This window comes from Peromyscus eremicus, unplaced genomic scaffold, assembly GCF_949786415.1.
Source record: "Peromyscus eremicus unplaced genomic scaffold, PerEre_H2_v1 PerEre#2#unplaced_110, whole genome shotgun sequence".
Classification (NCBI taxonomy): domain Eukaryota; kingdom Metazoa; phylum Chordata; class Mammalia; order Rodentia; family Cricetidae; genus Peromyscus; species Peromyscus eremicus.
This window is the reverse complement of record NW_026734349.1, coordinates 527,291-544,189: the sequence shown is the minus strand read 5'-3', so window position 1 is coordinate 544,189 and position 16,899 is coordinate 527,291. Positions and strand designations below refer to the sequence as shown.

Genomic DNA, 16,899 nt, shown 5'->3' with positions numbered 1-16,899 from the left:
TTCCTCCTCAACTTGTTTTATGGGTCGTGGTGCTTCATCACAGCAACAGAAACCCTAAATAAGACAATGATTATTTATCTAAAATCACATGTATGTGTTGATGAGTGTGTGTGTGTGTGTGTGTGTGTGTGTGAATACATCTGTACTTCAAATGAAAATTCCCCCACCTCAGATGTCAATGTTTCTACAAAAAGCCATAGACTGTCTAGCAAAATCCCCAGTACCAGGGATGAAACACTCCCTTTTGAGTTGTTGGTAAGGGGAGTTTGAGAGTCCCAAAACAATATGTGGTATTGACATTGCCCTTGACCATCTCACAGAAGTTGGAGGTAAGTCTCTCTTGCTGAAAATACCATGTGCTTCAGACACAGGACTGGAAGGATCCACCTGGATCTGACCCGAATGTCTGCACCCTGAGGACTAGTTTTCATAGTACTGGGTGCTGTGCAAGCAGCCAAGGGAAGGAAACAACAAATATACCTAACCAGCTGTGACAACAAAGTACCACAATGAAGAGCTTGGCAAAATATTGCTAAGTATATATTGTGGAATAATTGTTTTGTACACTGTGAAGATGTGTCTTTGCCAAGGCGCCTTCTGATGTCTTTAATAAAGAGCTGAATGGCCAATAGCTAGGCAAAAAGAGGTTAGACAGGACTTCGGGGCAAAAAGTGAGGAAGAGAGATGCATCTAGGTGTGTGACAGACACCAGGGCACATGGAGAGGAAACAGGAGGTGCAAGAAGGAAGAGAGGTAAAAAGCCATGAGGCAAAACATAGATTGACATAAATGGGTTAATTTAAGTTATAGGAGCTAGTGGGACAAGCATAAGCTATAGGCTGAGCTTTTCATAATTAATAGTATGTCTCCATGCCATTTTTTAAATTGTGAGCTGGAGGCCCAAAGGAAAAAAAAAAGTCTGCCTACAAGTATGCACCATCAACTGTTACATCTTGGCCATAACGAACAGAATACTGAGGATGGTAGCACATGTGTTTAATCCCAGCATGCAGGAGGCAGAGGCAGGGGGATGTCTGTGAGTCTGAGGCCAGCCTGGTCTACACAATGGTTTTCAGTCTAGCTAAGAGTAGACTATAAAACTTTGACTCAAAAAAAGGAGATAAAAAAATTGGGAAGTAATTAAAACCGTGATTTTAATGTACCTATTGTCACAAATTGTATATTGTGGTTCAGTGCTATGCAGGGAAGGATCAAGAAGTGAGTGGAGTGTCCTAATTTTCTCTTCGCTTGTTCACTGACTCACTTACAAGGTGAGGGGAGCTCTGCTGGCCTTGCTGTCTTCTGCCATGTTTCTTTTTTTATTTTAATTTTTTTACATACGTTTTAGTATTCATTTTACTTACCAACCCCAGTTCTTCCTCCCTCCCCTTCTCCCGCTTCCCCCAAGTTCTCCTCATCTTATCCCCTAGCAATGGGAACAGATCTTATCCTGGGTACACGAAATGGCTTATTTTTTAATTTTTTAATTCATTTTACATACCAACCTCAGATCCCCCTCTCATCCCTACTGCATCTCCTTCCTCCTTCCCCTGCAATGCCCCATCCTCTCCTCCAAAAGGGTTAGTCCCTCCATGTGGGAACAGGAAAGCCTGGTACATTCAGTTGAGTCAGGACCAAGCTCCTCCACCATGCGTCAAGGGTGAGCAACGTGTCCCACCATAGGTAATGGGATCCAGAAAGCCAGATCATACACCAGGGATAGATCCCACTGCCAGGGGCCCCTCAAAGAGACCAAGTTTCTCCCGCATGCAGAGGATAGTATAGTCCCATGAGGGCTCCACAGCTGTTGGTCTAAAGTTCGTGAGTTTCCACGAACTTGGTCCAGTTGCCTCTGTAAATTTCCCCATCATGATCCTGACCCCGTCTTCCTCATTCTTTTTCCCTCTCTTCAACTGGCTCCTGGAGCTCAGCCTGGTGCTTGGTTGTGGATCTCTGTACCTGCTTCCTTCAGTTACTGGATTAAGGCTCTATGACAGGATATTCACCGATCTGATTATCAGGGTAGGCCAGTTCAGCTACCTTCTCCACAATTGCTAGTAGTCTAACCTGGGGTCATTCTTGTGGATTCCTGGGAATTCCCCTAGCACCAGGTTTCTCCCTCACGCCATAATGACACCCTCTATTGAGATATCTCTTTCATTACTCTCCCAATCCAACTGCCCCAGCTTGAACATGTTCTCACTCCGCATCCCCTTCCCCCACTTCCCCCCTCACCCCCAGTTTACTCATGTAGATATCCTCTGTTTCTCCTTCCCAAGGTGATTCATGTGCCCCCCTTAGGGTCTTCCTTGTTTTCTAGCTTATGAACTGCCTTTTTAGAGCCCATTCCCTGTGGTGTGATGCCTTACTCTGCCTTGTTTCTTTGATAACACTTGTGAAGAGGGAGATTCTCTAACTCTACAGAACTAAGACCACGGAAATTAACAAAGAAATCTATCATTTTATCCCAATCATGAGCTCCTTGTCAGGTCCCTCTTTGATAAAGAACAGGCCTAAAATAAAACTCCAGGTTGTTGTATAGTCTAATTTTTTATCACTACCAGAAGGGTTTCTGAGAAACTTCAAATTAAAATGCATTTTTATCTCAGGTTACCCCCTCCTATCAGTCTTATCTATATAATGTTGTTCAGAGAGAGCAGTTAGGAGCCTCACTTCATAGAAGAGACACACTATGTTCAAAGACTTGAGAAGAAGGTTTTGTTTTAATGTGTCCTTTAGAGATTTTTTAAGTGCTTCTTTCCTATACAAAAGAAGAATTAGCCGGGCAGTGGTGGTGCATGCCTTTAATCCCAGCACTCGGGAGGCAGAGGCAGGTGGATCTCTGTGAGTTGGAGGCCAGCTTGGGCTATCAAGTGAGTTCCAGGAAAGGCGCAAAGCTACACAGAGAAACCCTGTCTTGAAAAACCAAAAAAAAAAAAAAAAAAAAAAAAAGAAGAAGAATTATTCTCAAAGCAAATATTGCAAGACAGCTAAGTTCTACTTCCTTAAGATAGCATATTTTGACATCACTGAAAGTTACAAAGCAGAAAAAAAGCAGGCAGCAAGTCAAACTCAACTCAAAATGCTAACAATGCCTATGATGCAACCTGGAATGATCTCTAACTACAAATTATACCCCGGAGACCAGCACACCATGGAAGACTATTGATCATGAGTTAAGTACAGCGAGCTGCTCTCCAGAACTGCCTTTTCAAACATTAAAAAATTAATTGAACATTATATTTGGAAGGGAGGAGATGTATGAAGATGGATTAGACGATTCTACACATAGGAAAAACATTCTAGTTAAGAGACTTTAAAAACTATTGTAGATGTTTATTTGATCTTAGCAACGTTGTCAGTTATCATAAAGTATTTCTCTTTATCACAAAATAGTAAGGATTTCAAAAGTCCAAAGGGAAAAATCTAGAAGCTTTAAAAATTTGTTTGAACTGAGCCCTAATTCTTCTCAAAAGGGTCTCCAAAATCTGGAGTAGAATTATCATACTCCATAATGAAATGCTTGAGTTCTTCAACATGTTGCTCACCTATTTCATGCAAACTCTGCTTCATTGCAAACTGTATAGATTTATCTAACGAACGATCCTTTTCAATCAGCCTTTCCACCACCATCCGGAAAGTTTCACAGACTTGTCGGTAAACCTTCTCAATCTCCGTGATTTTTGATGCAATCGCTTTTGAGCGACTGCTAAGCTGGCTGTCTTCACACAATTCTGGGCCAGCTCTTGTGTTGGACTCGGGTTCTTCTGTCTGGTTGATACATAATGGTGCCTTGGATCCCGTCTCAACCTCGGACATTTCAGCCAAGTGATTTTCTTCTGACTTCTTGGGATTTTCATTAGCCCACTTGCTTGCAGCATCAGCCTGTTCCTTCTCAGTCAGCCGGCTGGGGCTTTTTAACACCTTGGATGAAGAACCTGAAGGCACAGTATCTCTTGATGTTTTCAAAAACTGGATGGCTCTCTCTTTACATTGATGTCGAGACTGATGGAAGGAGCACATCCTGCTTCTACTGCTGAGACTGGAGCCAAATCTGCTGGGTAGGGAGTCCTTCCCGCCCACATGTGATTCTCTCAAAAAAGGAGCGCCCCGTTTATGGGGAGATCGTTGTCTTGAATAATGGGAAGAATAGAAAAGTCTTCTTCTAAAGCCGTTTCTCATGGCCCTGTATTGAGGCTGTCGGCTTGTGGCATACTCATTTCTTGACCATTGGGAGCCATAAGGGCCTCTTTTGTAGGGTGGACCACTTCTTGGATTCTGAGAAAAACAGCGGCCCTCATCCCATTTTTGGTAATCCACGTGACAGTAGTATCTACTGTAGCCTCCTTCATCAGGTCTGGCTAGCAGAGACGATCTCTTGTCTCCCAGAGGCGGTCTCTTTGGCACAACGGTTGCCATCACTGGGATGGTTCCAAGGAGGTGCTTGTTTTCTTGGTAGTCGCTTGTAGTGATACCATCCCTGTGCTTGATTTCCTGGAAGTCGCTTGTAGTCACACCATCCTTCAGACCACATCTCATCTCGTGGAAGCCACTGGACTTCTGCCAACAGAAATGTGTACTTCCCTTCCTGTTCACTTTCAATTTCTAACCATACTCATGGCTCAGTTCAAGAATCTGTTATTGTCTAAAAATTCGTCCTTGGAACTCTCCAACACGCACGTTCCACCGCTGCTGCTGAAACCCCACCAGAGCTCTCTAATTAGACTTAGGACCACTCAACAGCAGGGAAATCATGCCAGGTGCTTGAAAGCTAGGAAATTAGCTGGAGCTAGTGAGGTCATGCGTCCTAGAGGAGAATGCAGTACTACTACTTGACTAAATCAGTACAATTCCTAAGTGAATTCCACTTACTACAAATAAGTGTCGCTCTCACCCCTCACCAAAAATGCTTCTCTTTGCAACAGAGAGAGACCACTGCAGTAAACCACAACCACTCAAATTCAGAGAACAAGTGTTTGTGGGGCATCTAGCCCCAATATATATTCCACAACTCCTGTGCCTAAGGTGCAGGGAGCATCATTAAGAGGAGGAGGAAAGATTGTAGGAACCAGAAATGAAAGGGAAGCTTCACGATATTTCAACAATATGATTGCCTAAAGAAAAACTGAACAGGGACAATACCAATCAATATGCTAAGTTGAAAGTGGGAAATCTCACAAGGTTCTACCCCTAAACAAAGAACCACAGGCTGCCGGGCAGTGGTGGCACAAGCCTTTAATCCCAGCACTCGGGAGGCAGAGGCAGGCGGATCTCTGTGAGTTCGAGGCCAGCCTGGTCTGCAAAGTAAGTTCCAGGAAAGGCGCAAAGCTACAGAGAAACCCTGTCTCAAAAAACCAAAAATAAATAAATAAATAAAAATAAACAAAAAAAACCCCTGTAAACAAAGAAAAAAAAAAAAGAACCACAGCTGCTAAAGAATTAGTCTTCCCCAGGGATGATCCTTTTAACTGGTTCCCAATATCAAATGGTCAGTTCTGAAATCATATACATATACAAGCAACATTAAATAGACTCAGAAGATTGTATTTATATATTTGCGTGTGTGTGTGTGTGTGTGAAAATTAAGGAATAGAGATCATAAATTTGAGAGGCACCCAGGAGGAGAAGATATGGAATGAAATTAAACAGAAAAGGAAAGGATGTGATTGTATTTTCACTTCTAAAATTTTAAAAATTAAGTAAGACATAAATATACGAAGCACCGCCATTTTTACTGCTCAGTCTAGGAGCGAGAAGCTGAGAGTTGAAGTTATCTGCTTCCATCCTTTGTGCATACCCTGCTGGAGCTGCTGCCACTATGGATGATTTGGAGGATCTGGTGTACCAGCCAAAGCTGGCAGAGCAGGCCTGGCGAAATGATGAAATGATGGAATCAATGAAGAAAGCAGCAGGGATGGACGTGGAGCTGACAGTTGAAGAATGAAACCTTATATCTGTTGCATATAAAAATGTGATTGGAGCCAGAAGAGCAACCTGGAGAATAATCAGCAGCATTGAAGAGAAGGAAGAAAACAAGGGAGGAGAGGACTAACTAAAGATGATTCGGAAGTACCAGCAAATGGTTAAAACTGAGATCAAGTTAATCTGTTGTGACATCCTGGATGTACTGGACAAACACCTCATTCCAGCAGCTAAAACTGGTGAGTCCAAGGTTTTCTATTATAAATGAAAGGGGCCTACCACAGGTATCTGGCCGAGTTTGCCACAGGAAATGACAGGAAGGAGGCTGCAGAAAACACCCTCGTGGGTTACTAAGCTGCTAGTGCCATCACCATGACAGAACCCCCTCCAAAGCACCCCATTTGTTTAGGTCTTGCTCTCAACTTTTTCATGTTCCACTATAAAATTCTTAATTCCCCCGACCATGCCTGTAGGTTGGCAAAAGCAGCTTTTGATGACGCCATTGCAGAACTGGACACACTGAGTGAAGGAAGCTATAAGGACTCTACGCTTTTCATGCAGCTGCTACCTGATAACCTGACGCTCTGGACCTCAGACATGCAGGGTGATGGTGAAGAGCAGAATAAAGAAGTGCTGCAGTATGTGGAAGGTGAAAATCAGTGAGACACAATAAAGCCAACAAGAGAACACATCTCTGACCACCCTCCCTCCCCTCCGCTTCCCTGGGAAGTTCCCCATTGTCACTGAGAACCAGCAAATTTGACTTTCATATTTGGTCTCAGAATTTAGGTTCCTGCCCTGTTGTTTTTCTTTTTTTTCTCCCCTCCCCCTTTTTTAAAACAAAAAACAGTTTTCAGAAGTTCTTAAAGGCAAGAGTGAATTTCTGTGGATTTTACTGGCCCCAGCTTTTAGGTTCTTTACAACACTAACAGGACTGCATAGAGGCTGTTTCAGCATTACTGTATTGCTCCAGCCACAGGCAGCAACATCATCATTAGAAATGGAAATGATGTTTGAAAGCCATTAGACTTCTAGGTGATGCATCTAAGAAAGATTAATCGCACGATAGAGGCAAATGTAAAATGAATTTTTAAAATTAATTTATATAATAGCAAAAAATCATAATATTCTAATAAATTCCACTAGTGAAAAAATTAAAGTACCTTAAAATACAAGCTTATAAAATATTTATTTAAAATATTGAAAATGTAAAATGAATTAAAATTAATTTATATAATAGGAAAAAATCGTAATGTCATAACAATGTGGTCTTTTATTTTCACTAACCCTATTGCTGAAGATACCCATATTTGAGTCATAGAACATGGCAGAATCAAGTTGGTAATGACCTAAATGTTTCATCCCTGCTGGCTATGTGCAGGAAGGTGCTATGCAAGCTACCAAAGGAGAGCAGTAATCATCAGTCACACCTATCTATCAAACCTATGAGCCACAACAATGATCAGCCTGACACATGTCCATTGGTGTAATAGTAGCTCAAACAGTATTGGTGTAACCAACCATTTTTGATTGGATTTGAGTTCCTCTCCACAAGATGAAACCCATACTAGCACAGTTATCAGACCAAGAACATACAGCTAGCAGTCACAGGCCCTAGGGGAGAACTTACCACTATCATGCTGCTAAATGGACATAGTATTAAAGTGACTCATCATTACAGCCATAGATCAATGTACCTCTTATCCCTCATCTAAGGAGCTTTGATTTACAGTAAATGGTGGTTAACATCGTGGCCCACAACTGGCCAAGGTGCAGAGAATAAGAGACAGAAGAATGCTCAGCCCTAAAGGGAACCTATGTTCCTCATCCTACCCTCACAAAGTTCAGAGATCATTGAGGAAGAGGACAAAGAAAGAGTATAATAATCTGAGGTGGTGGAGAAATACAAGGAACATCTGGACACAGTAGGGCAGATGCACATATGAACTCACACAAATTGCAACACCATGAAAAAGAAAACAAACCTGTGCAAGCCCAAGGCAGACCAAATCCCAGCATGGAAGTGGGAGCTGGGCACACAATCCCTGCTGTGGGATGGTCTGTTTGTCAAGTGTGTTGCTAATTAGTCAATAAATAAAACACTGATTGGCCATTGGCTAGGCAGGAAGTGTAGGCGGGACAAGGAGGAGAATAAAGCTGGGAAGTGGAAGGCTGAGTCAGAGAGACACTGCCAGCCACCACGATGACAAATAGCATGTGAAGATGCCGGTAAGCCCCGAGCCATGTGGAAAGGTATAGACTTATAGAAATGTATTAATTTAAGCTGTAAGAACAGTTAGCAAGAAGCCTGCCACGGCCATACAGTTTGTAACCAATATAAATCTCTGTGTTTACTTGGTCGGGTCTGAGTGGCTGTGGGACTGGCAGGTGAGAGAGATTTGCCCCGACTGTGGGCCAGGCAGAAAAACTTAAGCTACAAATCCCCCACCTGCTGCCAAGCCTCATGACCTGAGTTCAATCCCTGGGACCCACATGGCAGATGAAGCAATTCCCACAGACTGCCTCAGATGCAAAGTAGTATAAACAATGGAATAGGAATCCAGAGTTCAGAGTTGAGTTCAGATACTTTCATTGATTAGAATTCAGACTGATTTTTCCAACATTGACCTTATTTTTTGTTTTGTTTTGGGTTTGGGTTTTTTATAGGGGGCTTTTGTTTTGTTTTGTTTTGTTTTACCTAGAAAAGACAGAAATTAATTTGGAACACAGTAACCAGATGTTGGGCCCTGGCCCCCATTTTTGGGGAGCTATTACCTTGCTTGCTGACCTTGATCAGATGTCCTCCCTATGCTAATTCCCTGCCGGTTTCATTCCTGCATACTGGTGGAATGCTAGAATGTAAAACACCTGTAGCCTACTTTTGCCCTCCCAGGTTCTTCCACTGTACTGTAAGTCTGTATTTAAGGCCTCCTCCCTCCTTCAATAGGGGGCATTCTACTGAGAGGAATGACCCTCTGTCTTGTCTCTCTTTTTAATCCTCAGCCTCTCGCTCGGACATGGTGAATGGGTAGTAACGCGGTCGTGGCTACAACCAGAAAGCTTCTGAAATCTGATATTTGTCTTCTTTTGAGTCTATAAAAAACTTTGCTAATATGAGTTTATGATACTCCTGTTTGCTGAACAACAATGTCAGGTAATTTGGTATTTAGCCAATAAATCAAAACTTATTAATGTACTTGTGTCTATTGAATTACTCTTGTCAGAGAACAGGATGAGTTAAATCATTCTCCCTTTAATGAGATCTTTCTTGATGAACATATTAAGGGTGGATATTTCAGAGTTAGACTTCAAACAAGGTGAATCTTATGGTGATGCAGTCTAAAACCAACAGTGTCCTGATGGATTAAAAAAGAACAATGGTCTTGATAGAGAATTAGATGACCTGGATAAACCTTCAAATGCAAAACATAAAAATACTAAAAAATAACCTAAAGTCTCCACCGATACCTGCTTACTGACAAAACAAAAGAATATTTAGGCTAAGCAATGAATGATGGTAAAATCTCTGAGAACTTCAACTGACTTGCTTCCAAGAGAATTGGGTGAGATTGAGTTAACTCTCAGAATCATGGGGAAATTCAAGGGCTTCAAAGCCCAACAGAAGATCCCCCATAAGACTAGGACAGGAAAATTTACTCCAGCATAAGGCAAACTAAGAAGTAAACACTCATGGACAATCCAACCCCAAGAGAGAAGCCTGGAGAACTACAGGTAAATTTGCTAGTATCAACCTTTTTAGTGAGTACAAAAATAAAGCCTCAGAATTCATAACCACAAAGAGGTACATATGAGTAAGTCTAATTCACACTAACTTAATTGTGCCACAAAACCTCAAACCAAGAATTTAATTCATATAGATTCCAGACTCACAGAAGAAAACTAATATCATTTAGAGGAATGTCCTTTCTCTCAGCTCTCAAACATTCCATTGAAATTTTTCTGAGAAATGATAATGTTATATATACAAAAATTCTTACCTAATTTAGGAAACAAGACTGAAAAAGACAATAGAAAATTTAGGCTAGTGGATCATTATACATTAGAATTATTAGATATGAAACATAAACTGTAGTTAAATATAGCTTAATGAAAACAAAATGTTTAAACACATGAGTAAAGACCAGGCAAATAGGGAAAAGTATATACTTTCTGGAAAATTAAGATGATTTAAATAACCTCAACATTTTAAAGATAGTAGAACACATAGTGAGTACTTACAATATTTTGTTGAAGGAATAAATGATTATAAAAAATGTATTACCATAAGCACAAAAAATCTTGAAATGATAAGAGAATGTTGTGTTTTGCTAAATGGGTCCATTACCAATGAAAACTCGAGGATCAGATATTGGGTCAAAACCTTATAGATCAAAGAAGCACAGGAGGAGTGACCAGCTGACCTTCCCTTTCTTACCAGAGACCCACCCAGTACACCTTCTATCCACATGTCCCAGGTCAAAGAGAGCTCTTGAGTTCCAAGTCCCTCCTTCCTCCTTCCTGTCCAACTTCTCTATCTGTACTCCTGGCTTCTCTATGGCTAATTCCAGTCAGTTAGCCACTGGTTCCACCCCCTCATTCAACATTAACACTATTAACATAGTCTAAGAGTGTCACAGTGTGATCAAATATCCTGCAACAAGAGAAGATATATAGATATCTCTGGCTCCAGAGAACAAGCATAGACAAAAGGACAAATAGATTGCTATCTACACCTTGTCCATAACAAGTCTAGAGTATGCAACACATCCAGTGAAGACTTCCTAAGTTTAATAAATATCAGAGAGTAGCTGAGATTATGAAATAGTGAAGAGAGAATTTCTAAAGAGATGGAAAGCTTAAAGCAGATGACAGTATTCCCAAAAAGAGTGAGCGGGACAGAGGGAGAGAGTTGTTTCAATGGCTCATTCACTGAAGTAGAATAGTCATGTGAGAATTTGAATGTTGCCTCTCTAAAAGCTAAACATTTCAGTCAATACTAAGAAAAATTAAATACTTCTGCTTTCTGTTTAGTTTGTATGTCCCCTGTCTTATTAACAAAATGTCAACGAGATTGGAAATGCTTTTTCTTGAATATTACTAAGGACCAGCCTTAATAATCGTCTTCCCAGGAGCCCATAAGAGAAGCTATGAATGGCGAGAATTATTTTGGGGCAAAGAATCTAAGTACATCGAGCTCTTTTGTCTGTCTACCTTATTCCTCTGGGATAAAATTCTGTCTACACAGCTTCAATTCTGCTCTCATGCCTAGCTCCTTTCTTGCCTGATTTCTCTCTACATTTACCTGCTAACCTCTAAGCTCTCTCTTAATTCTCTCATCTTAGTTCCGCCCCATCTAGGTCCTCATCCATCTAGTTCTTCCCCATTTCAGCTCCTCTCCCATCTCCTCCTTTCTCATCTTGTTCCTCCTCATCTTGTTCTTCCCCATCTGGCTCTTCCTCATCTTCCATCTTGTTCCTCTATTACTCTCTTCTAGCCCTTCAATCCAGTTCTTTCCCATCTCAATCCATCCCTCTCCAGTTCTTACCCATCTAGTTCTTCCATTCTCTTTTCTCTTTTAAATCTAGTCCTTCTCTGAAAATAAAACTGCCCTTTTATCCCTTTGACTCTTATCTCTCCAAGATATCTCTGCTCCCACAGTTTCTGGCAAGTATGCTCGGTCGATAGGCAACTTGACTAGGCAACTTTCATCACAGCTAGATGTACATGTAAGTTGGAACCCTTTAGTTCTGAGTTAATTGTTAAGGGTGGATCTAAAACTAGAGGTAAGATTTTGGAAAGGAGAAGGTTAAACTTAATTAGCACATCTGCGACGCCTTCTCAAACAGATAGTCTAGATGCTTAATTCTGTTCTTAAAGAGTACAGAGGTATGTCTGATAAGACTTTCATCCATCTGGGGATGGTCCTGGCCAGATGCTGCTTATGACAATAAGTACAGAAAGGCCTGAAATTAGGAATCCTGGCTGTTACTGCCCAGAAGGTTCTCTAAACATCCCTTTAGTAGAGGGGAAATTGTGCTAAAAGAATGATGGAAAAGCTACAATAGCACATGAGATATTCATAGTAGGAAACAGCAAATAATCAAAAGCCAATATCACCAAGACTCTTGAGCCTCAGCTTGACCTCTGGAAGGCCCTTGGCTTCTTCCAGGTATTAGCTTGTCATAATCAGCTGGAATCCTACTTCATGTATTTTTGCGGTTTGCAGCAGCTCTTCCAACCTTCCAGTCTCTTCAATATAGAGAGACAAGAAATAGACAAGAAAGAGGAGAAAGATGCTGTGTACTAGAAGGCAGTTAAGCACACACCCTGACACAAAAGGCTGGTACTCTATAGGTCTCCACTCTGAGTCCAGAGAATTCTGCTGGCTTAGAGCTCTATCTTGGCCTCTGTACCCTGTATATTCACACAGATAACTGGTCTAGGAAGAGCTACTCTAAAGAATTTAAAAGGAACCAATGCATATGCACATATGCTACAAGTAGAAACAAAGGCAAGAAAGGGGGAAATAAATAGCATAATGGATAGGACCTACTCAAAGAAACAAATTGCACTGCAATAAAGTCAAATAATGAGTGAACACAGTGCTAATAATTTTTAAAAGTTAATGGGGAAAATCCATTTCCATAAATTGTGCACGCACGCGCACATACTCACACACACACACACACACACACACACACACACACACACACTCAGAACAAAATTAAATTGCTCAAGAAATGTTAAAACAATAGAAAATTTTGAAATGATTTCAGAGAGCTCAGGAAAAAATGAAAAGGAGAAAAACAGAAACAGATATTAATGAAGATAGCATAAAGAAGAAAAGACATAACTAAGATCATGAGAGGTGGATTGGATTATAGAAGGAGAGAAGGAGAAAGGGGAAGATTGGTTGGAGAAAAGCAATATAAAAATTAAAGAAAAATATAAAAGAGGTAGGAACTTAATTTTGTAAGATAGACATTGGAGATCCAATACATATTGATTTTCCAGAAAAAGGGACAAGGACAAAATGGAACAAAAATTACTCAAATCTGTGTTAGACAGTTTCCTTAGTTTCAACATGTTTGATTATTTGAACTGAATATCAAATTGGATCAAAGGATATATGATTCATTTGATGTTTTAAAACACTTGATCAAAAAACACATGGCATGCTATGAAAAATGATATTGAACAATAAATTTATTGATTTACAAGGCACAAAAAGATATATATTGAAACCGACCAAAATCATACATGTAGAAGGAGATCATATTGACTTCAAATCTTCATCTAGAAGCACTAATCATCAATGAACAAGGCAATCTTTAAAAGACAATATGTTGCAAGTGTTGCTTACATAGAAAGCCAAATATTTTTAGATATAGATGAATCCAAAGAATATCCTTCTTTTTCCCCATAAATATATTTATATATTTCCCATTTATTGACAATGGATCTTTTTCTCACAAAATATATCCTGATTAAGGTTTCTCCTCCCTCTAATCCTGTAGTGATATTTTATTTGTGCTGAAATGTGGTGATATTTTATTTGCATGTTAATAAAGTTTGCCTGGAGATCACAGGAAATATCATGAAGTTTTAAGTAGACACAAAAGTCAGGCAGGGGTAGCACACTCCCTTAATCCGATCACTTGGCAGGCAGGGTCTCTATTTGTTCAAGGTCACGCTAGGGAACAGAGCCAAGCATGGTGACACACAACTTTAATCCCAGTACCAACCATAGAGATCCTGGAGGTGTGTACAAATAGGCAAGTGAGCTAGCTGGTCTAATAGTCAATGAGAGGGCAGAAGAGCAGGGCAATAAAAGCCTGGGTAGACAGGAAGTCATGGCATTTTGGAAGCTACAGAGCTGGTGAGGTAAGGTGGTTGGTGGCTCTCACTATTTCCCTGATCTCTAAGGCTTTCACCCTTATATTTGGCTCCATGTTCTTTATTTAATAAGACCACTTAGAAATTCGTCTACATAATCCTCCCAGTTTCTTTCCACCTCCTTCTCATCCGATCCACCCCCTTTTTGTCTCTCATTAGAAAACAAACAGACATCTAGGGGATAATAATAAAATGAAATATAAAAAAACAACTAACACATCAGAATAAGACCAACAAACAAAGGGGAAAGCATCCCCAAAAGAACAAACAGACACACAGAAAACTACTTGAGCAGAAGATTAATTGACACATAGAATTGGAGGATAGGAGACTTGACCTCCCAATCCGGGCTGCTGTAGCACTGCCTTGCTGCTCTATAACATTCTGGGATACATCATGAGGACAGAAAGGCCAGGTGAGGGGGCAAGAGCAGGAAGGGAGGAGCGAGGGAAGTTTCCCTATCTGCAGTTCCACATGTCAGCGCCATCACAGTAGCAATCACTTTGAACTCAAGCTTCCTAAGGGACGTTCAGTTTCAGACAAGTACCTCTGTTTTCTTTTCTGAAGTAGTTAAATGTTGAAGGATCCACTGGGAAAGGCCAACTTACAACTACAATCCATTTTTAAGAATCCATACAGTACTGGAGACAGACGTTAAAGTGATTAGGATTCATTTTAGGAACATCGCCTCTTAAGTGTTTCAGCCCATCTGTGGGTATTGTCTTTTTTTTCTTTTTATGTTCCTTTATTTTATTGAAAATATTTTTCTCATATATTATATCCTGATTAAGATTTCCCCTCTCCTACTTCTCCCATTTTTCTCCCAACCTCCCTCCCATCCTGATCCACTCACTTTCTGTCTCTCATTAAAAAGCAATTCCTTCTTAAAGTACGTGAAGAGGATTCATTTAACAAATTAAAGGGATTTATAAATACGAACAAATTTCTGGTAAGCTTTAGCTCTACTGAAACAAAAGTTTAAAAATAAGATACTTGTGAAAATAATGATGATAAAATACAGCATAAATGTTAGAAAAAGTGGCAAACTAAAATTAATGTCTTCTCAAAATAAAGCCATAAAATTGAAACCAAGTATAACTACATACTTTCTAAGAATTGGTTTTTGTTTATTTATTTGTTTGTTTGTTTGTTTTGAGAAAGAACTTAAAGTTGGATAAGTAGGGAAGGGTAGAGGATTTGGAAGGACTTGTGGGATGGGAAAATCATGATCAAAGTATAAATTTAAATATTGTCTTAAATAATAAAATGTATAACAAGAAAACGAAATGCCAATCCAGAGCCTGGAGAACAGTGGCAAAATGGTTCCCTGGTGTGGTAGCTTCTTTCTCTACTGCTGTGACAAAGCACAGACCAAAACAATTCTGGGAAAGGGTTTATTTGGCTTACAGGTGACAGTCCACTGTGGAAGGAAGTCAAGGCAGGAACTTGAGCACAGAAATCTGGAGGCCGAATCTGAAGCAGAAATCATGAATGGATGTTGCTTGCTGGCTTCTGCTCTGCCTTACTATGCTACCTTTCTTATATAACCTATGGCCACCTACCTAGGCAAGGGACCACTCACAGTGGGCTAGACCTTTCCTCTATCAATCAGCAGTCAAGAAGATGTCCCACACACATGCCCAAAGGCTAGCTAATAAAGGCAGTTCTTAAACAAATGTTCCTTCATCCCAACTTGACAAACAAAACCAAAAATCAGACAGTATATCTGGCATATACAAGCGTCTGGTCTTGAATTCCAGTACTAGGACACAAAAATGAAAAGAAATGGTCATCTTTTATAAAATATTGTGTCAGTTGCTTGTTAAGACACAGAGCAACAGGGACACACAACCATTTCTAATAGAAATTCAAAATAAGAATGCCACATTAGAAATGGTGTGACAACCCCTTACCATGCCAAACATTGACATACCTTTCTCCAAAGTATTGACGCCCCAACACACACACCTACAAGGATGGAGGTATGCCAAAGGAAGAAAAAAAGTCTCTATCAAATTGCAGCAATATACACAATCAAATGAATATAGACATATTGAATGATAACACAAAGTATAGAATAAACATGTATGCATCCACACTGATATAAATAAATGTGAATGCTGTGACTTGGATTTAAGTTGCTTCCGACAGGCTCATATGTTTAAGAACTTGGTTCCCATATAGTACTGCTGTGGAGTATTTGGAAGACGGGTCTCCTAGCTGGTGGATATGGATCACTAGGGGTGGGTTTTGAAGGACAGAGCCTGTGCAGATTCTGGTCCTCTTTCTGCTTTCTGATACGTTAAGACCTTAACACATCTGTCACATCTTCTCCCACCATATCATTCTACCTAGTCTATTCTGTCATGGTCTGAGTGCTGACTCTGAAACCAGGAGCCCCAGAGTGAAATTCAATCAGATGCTTTCTAAGGCAGGGATGGTCTTTGAGGTTTTCTCCTAACATCAAGAGGGGTTTTCTCAGCTGCTTGATGCTCTTGTTTGTAAAGAGGAACTATCCATTGTTTTCACTTGCTACCAGCACTATTGTGGCTAATCTTCTCTTGATTGCTTGCCAGCAAGATCTACATTTTAATAGGTCCTTGCATTTGAGTCTTCTCATTCTTGCTTCAGAACAGTTAGTCCCCTTAGAAAGCATTATAGAGCTCTCTGTTCTAACAGCCTAACTCCCAGCATTGGCAGGCATTGTTTATTACTGCTCTGTGGATGGAGGCAGAAGTCTATTATTCTCCCACTTGTACCTTTTAGTGTCAGGACAAAGTCATCCCTAGACTCCCTGGCTCCTCTTTACCTCTCAGTATGAAGTCTTTTCCTTATAAACCAGCTTAGGTTAGGTTTAGGAGGACCATCGTTCTTGGCCAGTTTATGGAGAAAGTTGCCCAGTTGCAATGGGCCAAGCATCCCAACCATCAGCTCCCTTGGACCTCACATTCATTCTCTTCCTGCTCTCTGCAGTTCTCAGAGCCCCCTAACCTCATAGGCCCTCAAGTCCCACCACCAGCCCTAAGCGCCGCCTTGTGGTTTTTACACAGAAACTCTTCCCCAAACTTCCCATCACCCTTA

At 40.6% G+C, this 16,899-nt stretch overlaps 1 protein-coding gene and 1 pseudogene across 11 annotated transcripts in view; one reads left to right on the top strand and one right to left on the bottom strand.

Annotated features, from left to right (window-relative positions):
* The window catches only part of LOC131901546 (periphilin-1-like), a 101,096-nt gene that overhangs the window by 75,711 nt on the left and 8,486 nt on the right, over positions 1 to 16,899 (bottom strand). For 6 of the 11 annotated variants that reach the window (XM_059252664.1, XM_059252668.1, XM_059252665.1 and 3 more), the window contains one exon: positions 3,322 to 4,560. The exons of 2 other annotated variants lie outside the window; for them this stretch is intronic. In XM_059252664.1, the coding sequence (XP_059108647.1) occupies positions 3,460 to 4,560 (1,101 nt within the window). In that variant the 3' untranslated portion in view covers positions 3,322 to 3,459. Of the gene's footprint in view, positions 1 to 3,321; positions 4,561 to 15,198; positions 15,292 to 16,899 lie in introns of those variants that run through there. 3 more of the 11 variants (XR_009376771.1, XR_009376770.1, XR_009376772.1) reach the window with 1 other exon arrangement.
* Positions 5,715 to 6,318, top strand: LOC131901551 (14-3-3 protein epsilon-like; annotated as a pseudogene).